The sequence below is a fragment of the Dermacentor albipictus genome, chromosome 8 (genome assembly GCF_038994185.2).
Source record: "Dermacentor albipictus isolate Rhodes 1998 colony chromosome 8, USDA_Dalb.pri_finalv2, whole genome shotgun sequence".
Taxonomy (NCBI): Eukaryota; Metazoa; Arthropoda; class Arachnida; order Ixodida; family Ixodidae; genus Dermacentor; species Dermacentor albipictus.
In genome coordinates this window covers 114,667,776-114,683,954 of record NC_091828.1, presented here as the reverse complement: position 1 = coordinate 114,683,954, position 16,179 = coordinate 114,667,776, and the positions used below count along the sequence as shown (strand labels likewise).

The 16,179-nt window shown below is 46.9% G+C and overlaps 1 protein-coding gene across 9 annotated transcripts in view; it reads left to right on the top strand.

Annotated features, from left to right (window-relative positions):
- The first annotated feature begins 9,195 nt into the window (after positions 1 to 9,195).
- gw (trinucleotide repeat containing adaptor protein gawky) overlaps positions 9,196 to 16,179 on the top strand; it is a 49,851-nt gene continuing 42,867 nt past the window's right edge. For 5 of the 9 annotated variants that reach the window (XM_065454194.2, XM_065454193.2, XM_065454192.2 and 2 more), the window contains exons 1-2: positions 9,196 to 9,357; positions 11,238 to 11,301. In XM_065454194.2, coding sequence (XP_065310266.1) covers positions 11,248 to 11,301 — 54 coding nt within the window. In that variant the 5' untranslated portion in view covers positions 9,196 to 9,357; positions 11,238 to 11,247. Of the gene's footprint in view, positions 9,358 to 10,610; positions 10,671 to 11,237; positions 11,302 to 16,179 lie in introns of those variants that run through there. The other 4 variants (XM_065454198.2, XM_065454197.2, XM_065454196.2 and 1 more) reach the window with 2 other exon arrangements.

The following is a 16,179-nucleotide window of genomic DNA, read 5'->3' as shown; positions in this document are numbered from 1 at the left end:
CTTCTGACTTCATCGCTAGTTATAGGAAAGTTTCCGTATCCTGTTCATTACTGTTTCTAAGTGAGGTATCGGGACTCCTCTGGGTACTGTATACAGGTCAGCTTAGAATTTTTTCGCTGCTTTTACTGCATCTTCGAGATTCCTTATGATATTATCCCTCTTATATTTTAGTGCATACATTATGGTTTGTCCTATGCCAGGTTTCTCTTTTACTGATTTCAGGCCGCGTTCATTTTTTTACGGCTTCTTCAGTCTTTCACATCTTATGGTTTCGAATATCAGTTATTTTCGCCTTGTGGGTCAGTTTTGACAGTTCCGCGAATTGCGTAACGCTGTGCGGCCGCCAGTCCCATACAAACGCGTAGAGCGCAGGACTCTGCGATTCTAGACGTACTGCGCTCACCGAGAAAGGTTAGAAAAACACCCACATAAGCACAGCAGAGAAGTGGCTACGTGAGGCGGTTCGACCGATAACTGTAGACGCGTCATTCAAAGCAAGTAATTATTCTCCACTTCCGGCGGCGTTTTCTCTACTTCCTTTGTAAATAAAAAGATGTTGATCCATAAATATTCTCATAAACAACGGTTAACATTTTTATTATTCGCTTTTGCTTGCAGTTTGGTTGTTGCATTGGCTATCTTACTTAGTAGATCGCTTGATTTCTCAACTCCTTGCGATTTTTGTTTCCGGTTTCCAATTTTGCACGAAAAGTGCGATACAATTAAGGAAAAACAGACGAGGTAACTGGCGACAGTCATCTTGCTTATGGGTTTAAGGGTTATTGCAGGGTTTCATGATGGACGCTCTTTCACATCATTTTATTTCCCACCTTATCTAACCCATATCACGTGTATATGGTTCCGGGCATCGGCCAGTGTCGCGGCGAGCCGTAACTCAAGGAAATAATGAAGCAAAGGGAAAAGTTAAACGCATTTGGTATTTTCTCCGGCCGCAACTCGTTCCATGAGAGTACATACCAGCTGAGTAACAGCCGCATCCCTCTCCTGATCCCAGGATCAGCCTAAACAAAGAAGGTTGAACTAACAAAAGCAACAGCTATGCGCGTGACGGTTGAATAGATGGTGACAACTGAGCGCATCTCGAGTTAATCGCGCGGGTGCAGAAGCTATGAGAAAACTGTCCTTCACATTACAAGAAATGCCGATAACTACCGCCATCTAAAAGGAGTGAAAAAGGCAGCATAAGGCTGACCGATGAACAGCTGCCAAGTCTCAACATTAATCTGGCGGCGCTTTAGGAATGTGTGAGGAGTGGTGGCGTGGGCGGGGAAGGGGGGGGGGGGGGTATGCCACTTGATTTCGGGGGGGGGGGGCGGGCCCCCCCGGGCCCCCCCCCTGGGTACGTGCCTGGTGACCTGCCTCGAATTCCGCCTTTTTTCTGCCCCCTGCCGCACCCCGCTCAAAACGTTTTCGAAGGGTCCTCCGGGAATTTCGCCGATTGATTTGTGTGTCCCTGCGCCGACGTTGAGCGCGCGTCGGTTGCGAGTATCGAATCATTGTGTCGCGAATCATTGTTAAGAGGAAGCTTTAGTTCGGGCCCAACTCCGACGCGGCCCATTCAAGTACATGTAAAACGCAAAAACTTTTTTCTTACGAGATTTTCAAAAATTGGAAAGTTTGAAAAAAGTAGAAGCACGAAGTTTACAGATTCATAGCTCGGCATAAAAAAACAGGTATTGCGATTCTGTAAACGGCTTTCATTAGATCATTGAAAGCGGACAAATTCGATACGTCATTTTATATCTTACGTGCATTTGTTACGTTGTTTACAAGGGTTCTGCAAAAGCTGTCTTTCCATATTATTAAGTTTCTTGAGATTCACGTGTAACATATCAATTTTGTCCACTTTAGATGTGCTATTAGATGGAATTCACGCAATTGTATTTTCAGTTTTCGTTGCTTAGTTGTAACTTGTAATCAAGTTGTAAACTTGATGGTTTCGTTTTCTGTAAATGTTTGATTTTCGCCAACTTTTAATAAAAGATTGACGACTTAAATAAAATATCCGAAACCAACAGTCACTAGATTTTAAGTTTTTCTTTTAAATGCAACAAACCTCGTAAAATTTAGTGCAGTGGTTGCCGAGACAAAGCGAATTCTCCTTTTACATGTATTTAGATAAGAGCACCGAGCTAAAGCTTCCTCTTAACGGCTTCGTTGGGACAGCGTGTCGTTCCTGGAAGCCACGTATAGCACGAGTATACCACGTATAGAACGAGTAAGCTGTTATGCAAATTGTGCGGCCGATAAAGACACGCCGAATTCCGTTTGGCGACACGGCTGACTTGGAATTTGTCCCTGATTTCTGCTCTTGACGCTCGCTTTTAAAGTGAAAGCTTCACTGGCTGCGATTTCGCCGTGGCGGTGCTCCGAGGAGTCGCATGACGTCACCCGCGTTCCTCGTCGTTGCACTCGCCTCCGCTCGCTTCGCCAGCTGCGTCGCATGCCCGATAACATGTCGGAGGATTGAAAAGGAGAGCTCACGTGCGCCGCAACCACGGTTGAGGCGGCAGTATGGAGGGCGACAATTCTGATAAGCAGGAGGAGCCCTGGAATCGACATCGGAACGAGATGAAGAGGAAACGAATCGCTCAGGAAACAGACGAACAGCGCGCCGAACGACTGGCTAAACGCCGCAACATAGCTAGACAACGAGACTGACCTGGACTTGCTATCGAGATTAACCAAGGCTAACCATGCTATGCCTTAGCTTTCGCTACGTATATCCTGGCGTAGCCGAGCTAAGCCACTGCCAATTTTGTTGTTTTCTTTTTACGAATTATTTAGACATCTCGCGTATTCAAGAAGCCTTCGGGCGCGGCCCTCTGCGTCGGATTTATCAAAGCGGTGCGCTTGTTTACATCGACATCTAGAGCCGCAGGTCGTAGTTGATTATCGTCAAATATTGTGGAAAGGGTGCGTCGCTGACATGAAATACTGTCGAAACGTAGCAAAGCGTGCGCATCTGCGCATACGTGCCGTGTTGTTCCACCCTGAGACGAGTCAATATGAGCGGCAGACCCAATTAAACAACGGTAACTGTGATCCAGATACATATGTTACCGGCTGTTAATTTCTCACTGATTCTATCTTTTCTTTAACTTCATCGTACTTACAGTTTGCGCGTCTCCTAGAGCATTATTAGAGAAAATTGTGCTCGCACAAGTGCTCATTTCTAGGCCGTGTTGTTCTCTAGCGAAAACGCGCGGATGGCCATAGCTCACACGGCGGCCCTGTCCAAAATGAAACGAGGAACGGCGCCAGACAGGAATCGAGTGACGGTTAGGCTTTTAGCCAGCCTCCCTGACATCGGCGTACCTTCACCTCCTCGACGGGCGTGAACCCATACCGATTGATTGGAAAACGGCCTTGGTTACTTTCACACCCATACAATCGTGTTTCAAGGGCAATGAGACTCGGGTTAGCGTTTTCAAAGAAAACCAGTAGCATGAAAAATTTCACGACAAAAAAAAAATTATTCAAATAAATATTCAAGAAAACTTACAATGTAGCGAACTGATATGTCATAGCGTGTAAATCTTACAGAGCGTGTATGTAACGTAGATAAACAGTCTTATGCCAAAGTGTAACGAAAGTCGATAAGACGTCGGCTACTTGATATCTTCAAAATACATTGAAATTTTTTATTTATTTTATTTATTAATACTGCGATCTTGTACACAAGATCATAGCAGGTGGGAAACATTGTGTTAAGATACAGAATTACAGACACAAAGAGAACAAAATTGCACATAGAAATTCAACAAGAGAATACAGCGACAAGGTCAATCAATAACAATCAATTCAAATTGATTCATTCATTATAGATTACAGGTTGTAAAGTATTAGAGGTTGTAGATGCCCATAAGACGTTATGGCGAGGCGCAGACGAATGGATCATACCTGGATGTTGATAGGATATAGCTGGTTCATTGAGAGATCAGTCGATTGCAATTATTTATTAGTTTGCCATCAGTCTCATAAGCAACTGCATTGGGTACATATGTCATGTTCGTCCCACGTAACTTGTGCCAAAATCAAAGATTATGCGAGTGCTATACAGCTGGACAAAACCAAGCTAATGTTTACCGTCGCTTGGATCAAGTAAGATTATCCTTTGTATTTCACCTAAATACAAAACGAGTTATTCATTAATTAACTCGTCAGGTATTATATTCAGAGTAAAAATGTAAATGAAAAGAGTAGATCGTCCCGAAATATTCCCAATCCTCAATTGCTCAATACGTGCTACATAAAAGTTTTCGTTTTTTTTTTTTTGAGAGCCTTGAAGGAAGCCCGCAAAACGCGAAAAAAAAATTTGCCGCTTGCGGCAATTTTCAGTACAGTGAATTGGTAGGTGGAAATCTGGGTCTTTGCTCTCGATGTCAGTATGCCGTCGTGTACGTATCGGGTTAGCTTATTTCAATCTTTTTCACAATATTTTGCGTCGGGTACCTTTTGCGAGTGGCTCGATAGGTGCTTTCCAAACATGCTAGACACCAAATAGACGATGTTCTCGCTTCTGATGTTCTCGCACGAAGCCCACATTTCCTAAACTTGGCAAAAATTCACTGAACCGAGAAATTTGTTCTGGAGATGCGAGAAATCTGGAGACTAAGTTTTTCTGACCCACCGCGAAATACAGTTGAAACTCGATTTAACGAAGCGACGACCGCGCTCGAATTATTTCGTTAGATCGAGAAGTTAGTAAAATCGAGAAAGGCATTTCTCGGTTCGTCCAAGTCGAAAACTGTAACGTAGCGACACGCAGCAGCTACCGGGGCATTGTAGTTGCCGCTAATCTAGCCATCTGTCGCAAAAACAATTAAATAACGAGGCATGCAGCCTCGTCAAAGAAAAGCTGGGACCGTGACCAGGGCGCCTAAATTTTTCAACGCGATAGCTTTAGAGCTCACGCTAAAAGAAAAAACTCACCTGTGTCAAAATTTCAAAGAAATCTTCGCTCTTTTAGTCATTTATTTCAGGAAGAACTCCGTTAAATCGAGTTCGGTCAAGCTAGTTTCGTAAATACCGGTTGATGACAACATTGAGCCCTGTGGGTACCTTCCGGGGAATGGAAATTTCTTCGTTAGATCGGGAACTTCGTAAAATCGGGTTTCGTTACATCGAGTTTTAATTGTATATCGCTGCCGCGATATACAGGTCCGCACGACTTCTGGCAACTGCTTTTGTAACCCAAAATTTTAACTCATGCATTTGTGACCCAAACTTGTATACCTTGCCCGCACTTTGATTTTGATTGCTCAAAAAAAGATTAATTTCTTGTCGAATTAGTGTAATTAGTGTATGCAAGCGATATGCTTAATCCACATGCGAAAATAATTCAATGCATAGCTTCTTCCATGCCTATGGCAAACGAACTTTGGCTCATATACGCACTAACAGCTAAAGTGCAAGTTTGTATATAAGTACTAAAACGCAAACGAACTTTGGCTCGTATACGCACGAACAGCTAGAGTGCTAGTTTATATATAAGTACTAAAACGCAAACGAACTTTCGTTCGTACACGCACGAACAGCTAGAGTGCTAGTTTGCATATAAGTACTAAAACGCAAACGAACTTTGGTTCGTATACGCACGAACAGCTAGAGTGCTATGCTAAAACGTTAAACAAAAGTCCCGCCAATTTGCCCGAGACGCGGTCGTCCTGCCACCAAGCGTTGATTCAAGAAAATAATTTTGTGGCCTCAGAAACCGTCTAACCGCGTGCGTTGCTAATCTTGGAGGCCATGTCCGCCCCCGTTGTATTTTTTTTACTGCTTTCTTTTCGTAATGTTTTTTGTTTTTCTGTTCTTTCTTTTCTTTAAAGATTGCAGCTGGCAAGAACCATGCCGAGACTGACGGCACAAGCGGGACGCTCACTACAGGCCCGTGGGCGTTTCCAAAGGCAAATATATGCGTCCATTTTCTTTTTTTTTTTTTACGAGAAACGCGTGTGTCAACGTATCGTCTGCTGAGCGCTTCCGCACTTTATCGAATCTCTGTCTGTTCTCCTTCCGCCTCGATGCTTCCGATCACGACCGGCTTCTCAACAACGTTTTGAAGTTTTGCGCTCAAAGGGTTATCGCTATCTCTTCGACAGCTTCCGCTAACGTCCTTGCATTGTTGCGGTATCGAAGGCCAAGTGTTGGCCGCTAAACAAACGGTTGCAAAGACCAACTAACCGGCTCTGCCCTGGAGGTGTTACGCTTTTTGAGATCTCTTTTTAAAACTTGTCATCCGTTTACTAACACATGCCTGCGCAAGTTGCGAGGAGGGAGAGAATTGACGGAGTTATAAAACAATCGTCATACGGTTTTCTTTTTTTTTTTTCTGACAATATACAGTTTCTGCTGACGATTCTTTCCCAATTTATGCTTTTTTGCGAATGCCTAGCAGGCTTGCGGGTTTGTCATCAGGTGGAGAAATTTAGCTAAGTATACGCGGATTGAAGACAAACGTACATTAACGGATTGCGGTAGAAAAGTAATATGATATATATACGCGGCATTTATTTTGGTCGGCACATGGTCTTGTAGACAGGTTAAAAGAAATCTTCCGAACTTCGTCAAGGAATGAAGTTCTTTTAGAGTGTATTTCTCGCATGAACCAAGCAAAAATCTTTTTTGCGTGACTGAGAAAAAAAAAAAAAAAGCTCGGTGTGGTAGTACGCGTTGTCCTCTGCTGAGCAAAATATTTGCTTATCAGGAACGTAAAATACAAGGTGAATCGTTTGTATTTATTAATACCTTCGAAAATATTTGCGAAGTGGCCCCCCACATCTACTATTACTATAAATTTTAATTTGTGAACGTTCAGGTCGTAATCTATGGCGGAGTGTATACCCTTCTGAAGAGCTCGACTGCACAATCTCTACCGGTGGAGCGCTGTTTACTGATAGAGCTCCCCTGCCATCGCTCTATCGCGATCCACTCGATCGTGTCGATCAGCCATAATAGGCGGATCGATGCCTCATTTCGCAAACCCGCTTTTTTTTAGAGCGCAGCTCTTTGGCGTCCGTTCCTGGGTTTCGCGTCGTCGTCGTCGTCGTCGTCGTCGGCGTCGTCGTCGACGGCGTCGGCCTCGTAACCAGCTCGCCTCCGCCGCCGCGCTCCGCCGCCGCGCATGCGCCGCTGCTCCGCCGCCGCGCATGCGCGCTGTCGGCTCTCCGGGCGAGGGAGGATGATGGAAGGGAGGAGGAGAGACTGTGGAGGAGGGCTGGCTACACAAATGGCTCTTTGGCGTCCGTTCCTGGGTTTCGCGTTGTCGTCGGCCTCATAACCAGCTCCGCCCCCCTTTCATCCCCCCAGCGCTAGCAGCGACCGACTGATACCGCTTTCGTGAGTCCGCTACCGCACTCACGAAAGACGTCGTGCACTTCCTGCAACTCGCATTAACCGTCCATCGATCCACACCGATGTTAGTAGTGGGGGACTTTAATGTTGACATAAAGACAAACAGCAATTTCCTAACACTTATGCGGGAGAACATCCCGTTCCTCTCGCTCGTAACGCGTCCCACGGCTGTGACAACCTCGCGAGGCACTTGTATAGATCTCGTCTTTGAGAATCAAGCATTGGTGTACCAAGTCGAACATATATCAGTCTATTTCTCCGACCACAAAGCTTCCTTCATGACTGTCAAGAACTGTTAATGGAGTCTTTGTTTAAGGAATACGTGTGAAAAATAAAAAAAAAATTCTGTGATAGCGCATACATGTGTTGCTCGATTTCTTTGCCTCAATCTATCGAAAAGGTGAAACAGCTTATTTGCTGCGCTCAAATTTCGCATTAGGAAGTAACGTAATCGTCGGTAATTTTTTTTTTTTTTCGTTCACGACGGCATTTCTCATACGAACAGCCGCTTCGGAATATTCAAAGCAGACGACGAGAATCTCAGGGAGCACACCGTTCGGAATTTTCCAAGCAGACGACGTACGCGCTCGTGAGGTCAATGAAGCTTTCCTGCCGGCGATTTTTTTTTTTTTTTTTGCGGCTTTCAGCGGGCACAGTGCGACCATGCACCTTGAGTCGTATAACGGTTTGTGTAATGCGCCTTGAAAGCACTCGATCGGGTGCAGTGAAAGGCCAAATATACGTCGAGAACAAAAGGCAAGGAAATTCCGTGAATTGTACGCAGCTTTCGCTCTTCCCAATCAGCATGCTCTCGTTAGATAAGATATCGTCTGCTCTCAGGCGCGGACGAAACTGGTTCTGCTACTGTCCTCTCTCCTCTCCGCACACGTCCTCATTGTTTCACATTTGTCAACGCGTTCGGCCCTCTACCCGGTTCACCAAGGTAACGTAAAGGACACAACGGGCCTTTTCTATTTAACGGAGGTGCGCGGGACAACAGACAAACAAGGTCTTGCTTGCGTCGCGTTCATTCACGCGCGTCCGTTCGGCGCGCGCCTAATTGCGTTTGCGCCCGTGATTACGTGCGCGGCGAGCAGACGGCGAGAGGAAACAAAACGTATAAAAAAAAAGTTTCCGCAACGGCGCGCGCGTGTGTGTGTGTATGAGATGCGGAGGAATGTCAGAATTTGTGCCAGCCGCGCAGGGCGCTACATATTATACGGTCGCCGCGGCGCTCGGGCAAGGACTGTTGTGTCGGCGCCTACGGCGGGTCCTGGGAAGGAGCCTGCGCCTTTTTACCACCGCGACAAGGCGTAGCGGAGAGCGTTCCCTTGCCCTGCCAAAACCGGGCAGAGAGGTGCACATCACGTGTCCCGACCGCTCCTGCAACCGATGCGCGAAGCACCAAATAAGAATGTCATCAAAAAACACGGTGAGCGAACGGGCAAGGAGGTGGTTGAGAGACGGGAGGCGACCTCGTTTTCGCTCTTGCTTTTGCGTTGTTCCCGGCACCGCGACGGACAGCTAGCCTCCGGAACGCCGTAACCGGGCCCTTCTCCACTCCGCTTTAATAAAACGTCGACGCGTATCGGTAAAATTCTTTTATTGCGATCACCACGTTCGGAGAGCAAAGCCGCGATACGGATTAAACGTGCAACTCCCAGCCGGGCGTTAGCTACAGAGTTTCGTTTGTTGAGCATCGTGCACTCGTGCGCCGCCGCCGATCCGTCTGCTGCGATTTGAGGATTCTTGGGCGAGTCCATTCCGCGCGGGGGAGAGGAGGGTGGCTGTTCCGGCGGCGGCGGCCGCCGCGCGCGCCACCGCCACCCTCCCTGTATACCTCCTCGCCACCGCAGTCCAGGCAGCCAACATGGCTGCTGCTCGCTTACCCGATGGTTCCTTGTGATCGTGTCCAAAAAACGAAATGCTCAGATGGATGTTGGACCTATGTTGAAGTTGGACGAGCAAAATTGAGTACAAGTGAGTACCATTCGGTGTTTTGTGTGTTCGAAACGGCGCCCGCTATCCGGATGCACCGACCGTGCGCCCGTCGACGTTGGAATGGCGAGCGTTCGCAGAGAGCCCGCAGAGCGCTTATTGTGAAGCTGACCGGTTAGGCCTAGTTGCCCTTGAATCGTCGACGGCTGCTCGGTGCGTAGCGCGCGCGCTTGTCTCTCCATTTTGCGTCACTTGCCGATCGTTTCCGACCCGGTGACAGGCCGCTTCTGGGTGCCGCGAGCACCGGCAGCGGCTTTGGCGTAACGTTTGTGTATCGCCATCGCTAGGCCTGCCGCAACAGCTGATGCTATTTTTGACCTACTCTCCGGCCTGTCGCCGATAGTGCGACACAAAATCGCATCCGCAGCGTTTTTTTGGCCCAGGTGTAACGTTACCGCTTTTTTTTTTATTTGCGAGGCGCCGTTTCCCGCATTTGGCAGGCCCCGCTGTGCGGTTAGCGAACGTGTTTGGCAAAGCGGCCGAAGCCCCGATTTGACGGCGGCGGCATCAAAACAGCGATGCAGAAAAAAAAAAAAAGCCAAGTCGTCCGCCACAGCGCAGCATCGTGGTCGCTTGCCTGCTTTCGCACCGTGTGTGTTCGCTGTTACGGTGTGCAGATTTCGTTCGCAATGTTTTTCCGGGCGCCGATTGGCGATCGCCGCGCGCGACCGTGCCCTGTTGGCGATAGTAATAGTTAGCGGCGGCAAGGACGCGGCTGGAGCCTGTGAATCGCTTCTGCGTCGACGGCCGAGCGATTGATCGGGCCGTGACGTCGCAGTATCGATTTTTGTTTTTTTCTGCCCGCTCGTGCGCTTGTTTGAAGCTCTGTGTCAGTAGAGGAACAGGCCGTTCAGCTGGCTGCGACGCAAGAGAAAACCCGGGCATCGCACGCGCGCGTGCGGCTTTTCGTGGCACGGCCGAAGCTCGCGTCGCGTTGTTTTCTTTTTCGGCGCCATTCTAAGGTGCGTGCGTGCGTGCGTGTGTTTTGGCTTCGGTGTTGTGTGTGTTTGTGCGTGGCTGCCGCCTTGTTGCCCAGCGGCGGCGCCTAGTGGCCGTGTCGGTTTCGGAGTTTTTCCCACAGCGCGTCTCGTTTGCCGAGCGCCAGATGGCGTGGCCTGCTGCTCGAGTTTCGAAACTGGCCGCGCGCGCAAGTTGTTTGTTGTGGCCGTCAGGTGTCACCACCTGTTGTGGAAGCCGCGCAGCAGACGGCACGGTTCTGCGACGCAGGCGGCGAGTTCTCGCCGCAGATTCAGGCTGGCGCGTTTTTGCTTCTTCACCTTGCTTCCGCGGTGAAGGTGAATTCGCTTATTGTAGCATCTTGCCGCGTCATCCGCGAGCAGACGTTCTCGAACGCGGCGCTTGGAGCTGTAGTACGAAACTAGCTCACAGCCTTCTGGTTGCGTCAGAAGTTTCGGGTTGCTAATTAGATGTAGCCATAACGGCCACGATGAACGCCTGTTGCCATCGCTGTCAGTGTTACGCGCTGTAGTAACTTCAGGTATCTGCAGTTGAACTGGCTGTTTAATTTCGTGTAGTCAACTCGACGGGCGATCGCTTTTTTTCTGGTACTGGAGAGGATGGTTCTTGATAACTCGGGACCGTCTGCCGCATCGTGAATCAGTGTAATCGGCATTAGCAACCGTCTTCACGGACACGGTTCTCGTTGGCAGTAATGTACATTTAATAAGTGGTAACTAGCTGGTACTTGAGTCGCGTATGTGGTTCAGTTGAGAGAACGTCGTTTGCATAAGAGCGTTATAAGTCTGACAAGCGGTGTTGATGTACCCCTGTGTCCGTTCGCAGAGAAATGTTGTAAAGCCCGTGTTTAATTAAAAATTCATTCTGTTTGTGCTTTTGCGTAGAGCTACTAAGATGCAAGGTGACGACAAAAGAAGCGACCTGTTTCTTGGCCAAGGGAACTCTGGGGTGAGTAGTTTATCCAGCCAGTTTTTCATTTTAATTTTTTTCAATTCTGCAGAGTGGCAGACTAGAGCGCACTAGCTAAGGTCGACCTCTCTCTCATTCCTGTCAATAAATTCTCTCTCTTTTAAATTTGTTTACTTGCTATTTCTTCGCATGAAGTTACAGTTAAGTAATGTTCAAGATAGTACCAGGTGCCAGAGCAGCGAAAATACTTGTTTTTAAGAGCCCGTCTTGGTCTTTCTACGAAGGAGTCGGATTTGTTACAGCACCCGATACATTGGCTTACGCCACATACCTTCGACCACTGTGGCTCGCATATGCAGCCAGAAAAACCTTCAACATTCTTGTTCAGCGTTTTGTTTTACAAGTAGTGAGATTGCACTTGGCCTTGCTGCTATATGTCCCCGAATGTTGCTTTGTTAGATTGTCACGGTGATCTCAATGACGCTGGATCTGGCATTCCGACCTTAGTATCCAATTAAGATATCTTGGGATTTCCTACTTTCGCACTCTCCGATTGACATCCTTCTGCAGGCAAGGAACATGGGGTAATTGTTTCCAAAGTATGTGTTAGTACTTAAAGGAATTCCATTTGCAGATTTACATGCTTTGCTGTTGCATTGGGAAGTTGGGAACTAGAGAGCTTAATTGATGTTCAGCATTGGCATGTTGAAAATCTTGAATGCCTTCGATCCTGGGACAAACATTGAAGGACCACCATAACTGCTTTGTGGTTACTGCCATAAACTGCCAGGAAAGACAGCTTACGCTGAACAAATTAATGAAACTCCCCTATGTCTTGGAATTTGTGCAGGGACCTTTCTTTTGGTACCTTGGTGTAAAGTATTAGGCCTTTTGTGGCACAAAAAAATTCTTTAAAGCTTTCTAGTTTGGCTGTTTGGTCATTAGGAATGCATTTGTAAGCCGTTCTTAACCATGACACAGTAGGCAGATTTCACCATTTTCAGACTGAGCACATTCAGCATCAGGTTAGTATTTCTTCTGGGGTTCAAGGCAACATTCAGGGAAATATGGATGAGCATGCCATTGTGGATATTTTAAATGAGTTTTAAGTAGAAGTTAGGGATGGCGTTTGTCTTCGTTTCGTGTTCTTGTCCTGGTGTGCGCTGTAATTCACGGGTATTTGGGAGATCAGTCTACTCAGCCCCATTCCTAATGTAAGTCTTCCTAACCCCGTATTTAGAAATGAACATCAACTTGAAGCCAATGCATGAGTTGATTTAGATACACCTGGCGTGAACGTTCCCAAGATGCTTGCTGCATGTCGTTGACGTCGGGTATCATTTTGACCGAGTCAAGCATGGGCATCAAGTTGAGGTGCATTTCTGAATACGATGATCAATGTCACCTCCTTGCCTTCATGGTACCAATGATTATATTTCTTATCATAATTCTTACCAGTCTGCATATTATGAACAGCTCAAAGGGACCCATTAAAACTGTGTTTTCACAGCACAGTGTTGAAATCGTAATAACCATGTGGCATTGCATAGTTATGATTTTATGTGAAATGCAATGAAAGGACGCTTGGACATGCATATTATAATTTTTTGTGCCGGAGAAATGCGTGGTTGCCACAATTGCTTCCCATTCATCTGAAGCTGCACTTGTCTTTAATGAAATCCAGCATGTGTGGATAGCATTTTCGTATTCGTATGGCTGATGACCAGTCTAGTCATTAGCTGGGCAAATGTGCAGTGCATAGAGGTGTACATTGTGAATTATAGAAACGATTAAAGCAATCCTTCATAATTATCACTGCCACAATGTGCATGGTGGGTTTGTGTCCTCTTCAACACGGTTTTCATGGAGCAGACAAGGTTTTGCCTACTGTACTCTCTCGGTTCTAACATGCATCTTTTGAGTGGCTTCTAAAATCGGCTGCTCGCTACAATTGGATACGAAACTTGATTAGCAGCATTTGCAAGATTGTACCTTCTGAGCTGGGTTCATCATCAATGTCACCGAATGCTTGTTCAAAAGAATCATAATTTCGCATGCGAAGTGTTCAAGCAATCGGTAGAAACTGTAAAGGTGACCGCGGGATCAAAGCCAGCTGCCACGTCCTCGTGCATGAGCAATGACAAAATCACCAGTTGTTGTCACCCGTCAATTTAAAAGCCACGAGAGATTTGCATACCTGCCAACTATTTAGAATTTTCCGTAAAATGTACAAATTTTGAGCAGTCTTATGATTTTACGAATCTTGCTTGAAATTTAATGGAAAACATTTTATTTGCAAAAGAAAAAGAAACAATGTGAAAATGTTGTAAAACTGCACACTGGTACCTTGCGCCGCCACGAGAGGGCAGTGCGTATGCATGGTATCATCATCAGCACCTGAAGGTTGTAGCGACTTCTGTCGTCTACTAGGGTGGTCACGAATCCATATCCAAAGCCCGATAGTGCCGATAGCGCCTCTGCAAACCCATTGCCATGCTGTTGCCTTTGTTCGTGCGGTCGTGTGGGTTTGGACTTCAGTCACTGCAGTGTTAGCCTCGCCTTTTGTACGACTCCGGCCTGTAGCGGCTTAGCAGTGCAGTGGTGGGCTCGAAGCCCCGACAGTACTTCCAAGTGTTTTGAAATCGTACATGGCAGAATTACCGTGCTTCGTGCCGTCGAAGAAAAAGGAGAAATTCGGATTCTGCACCGCATGTGCCTGCACACAATGTGAATATCTTGCATGGCGTCAAGTCTGACATCAAGGTCAACATCGCTTTGAAAAAGCATCAGTGACACATGCGAGCTGCTGCGGGCAACCAGCCAAGTGTAGCAAGTTTTGTACGCAGCAACAACGACCTCGGTGTGATTCGTGTAGCCTCTTCACGGCGTTTTTAGTTGAACACTACATCCCGCTGAGTGTCGGCGATCATGCCGGACCGCTTTTCTGGAAGATGTTCCCCAAGTGCAAAGAAGTGGAATGCTACACCTGTGGATGAACAGAGACTTCAATTGTTCAGGAAATGGCCACCAATGCGGAGGCTCCTTTGCTGGATGCCCTAAAACAGCAAGTATTTTGGATTGCTGTGGATGGCAGTAGCAATATGGATACGCAGCTTTATCCAATTGTTGCGACATATTTTGTTAAAGAAACAAGTAGAGTCGAAAGCCGCCTTATTTGCCTCGGGACAATCTAAGGGGAAGCGACGGGTCACAAGATTGCAAATCTGGTTCTGGACAAGATGAAGTCTCGGAATTTGCCTGTTAGAAACCTGTTGGCTATGTGTTCGAACAATGCCAATGTCGTGATCAGCAAACAAAAGTGTTTCTACTGTATTGAGAGAGTCTCAACCAAGTTTGATAGGGGTTACTTGTCCGTGCCATCTCATCAACTTGGCCGCCCAAAAAGGAGCTTCATGTCTTCCTGTAAAGGTTGATGAGGCTTTGGTTGACGCTTTTTTTTTTATATATACTCGGAGAAAAGCTCGAAACGGAAAGCCCGACTTAGACTTCCAAAAGATGCACGACGCTGAGGTCAGAAGGACGTTGAACCATTCGCTGACACGTTGGCTGATGTTGGGAAACTGTTTGAAGAGCCTGCTCAACCAGTTGAAACCACTACTCAGCTTATTTTGTATCTGAAACAAAGCAGTGCAACAAGCCAAGCTTGTTTTTGGAGTCATACCAAATTCCGAAGACCTCACAAACCCCCAAGAACCCTGCACTGACCCCAAAGTCTGCTACACATCTTCACAAGACTGCTGCAGGCCTCGGGGAAAAAAAAAAGAGCAGCGACGGCGTGAACTCTCGCTAAAGAGGAAAGCAGCTGATTCTGGACCTCAAGCAAAAGCTTCATACCAATTATTTTAGAGAAGTCGGCTACGTGACCTGTGAGGAGTGCCTGTTTTATTTTTTTGTCATCGGAGCTAAACAGGGCATACTGTATTTTTCTCCAAAATGTTATACTGCTTATTGAGAAGGCAAACTGCCTTCTTCAGGTAAGGCTCCTCGGATTCATGTACTGAGGGGCCTCCTGAACCGCCTGTTTGAGGATCTCCTGACTAGATTTGTGCGCCCAGGTGTTGTCAAGGCATGTCATTCATTGCTGGAAGTTGACTATGGAGCTGCAGAGAACCAGAAAGGTGATGAAGACGTAGTCATTGGCAGCACGACCTGCTCTATAGTCACTGAGCTGCATTGAGAGAGAGCAGTTCTTCTCTACTGTACGTCTGTACTTAATGGCAGCATGCGATTACATTCGCAACAAATTCCTGCTAGAAGACTTCAGTCTCAAGATGGCTGAAGTTGCTCAAGTACAAGCTCTGGAAACTGCCTCATTCAACAGCATACATCATTTTATTATGGCATTCCCTGCTATCCTACCCCTGCAGAGTGGCGAATCAAAAGGAGAAGGAATCGACGCGCTTGAAGTATATCAGGTTCCAGCCACCATATTGAATGAGCCAAGGTGCGACGTGCAGTGGTCACAATTAGAAAGCATTCGAAGTGTCGACGGATCGCTCAGACCCCACAGAATTTCAATGGTTATGCTAGGTCCTCTCTCCATTCCCCACAGCACTACTGAATGTTAGAGAACATTCAGCACTGTGAACAAAACTCGAACGGTGTTTTGCTCATCTGCTCATCTGCTGATGGTCAAGGGGCACCAGAGCGCTACCTGCTTTGAACAAACCTACACGGAGAAGTTTCTGAAGCAGGCAAAGTCAGCAACAGCAAAATCATTGCAAAAATAAACTGTGCCCCAGTAAGGCTTTCGCTGTTTACTCTCCAGGACACGGATTTCACTTGCAGTTGTGAAAACGTGAGTTAGCTTGTCACAAAACGTAAACCCCTTAAAAAAAAAAAGTGCTGCAGCACATACCCCCCCCCCCCCCCCGCCACTGTAGCTTTAAGATTTTC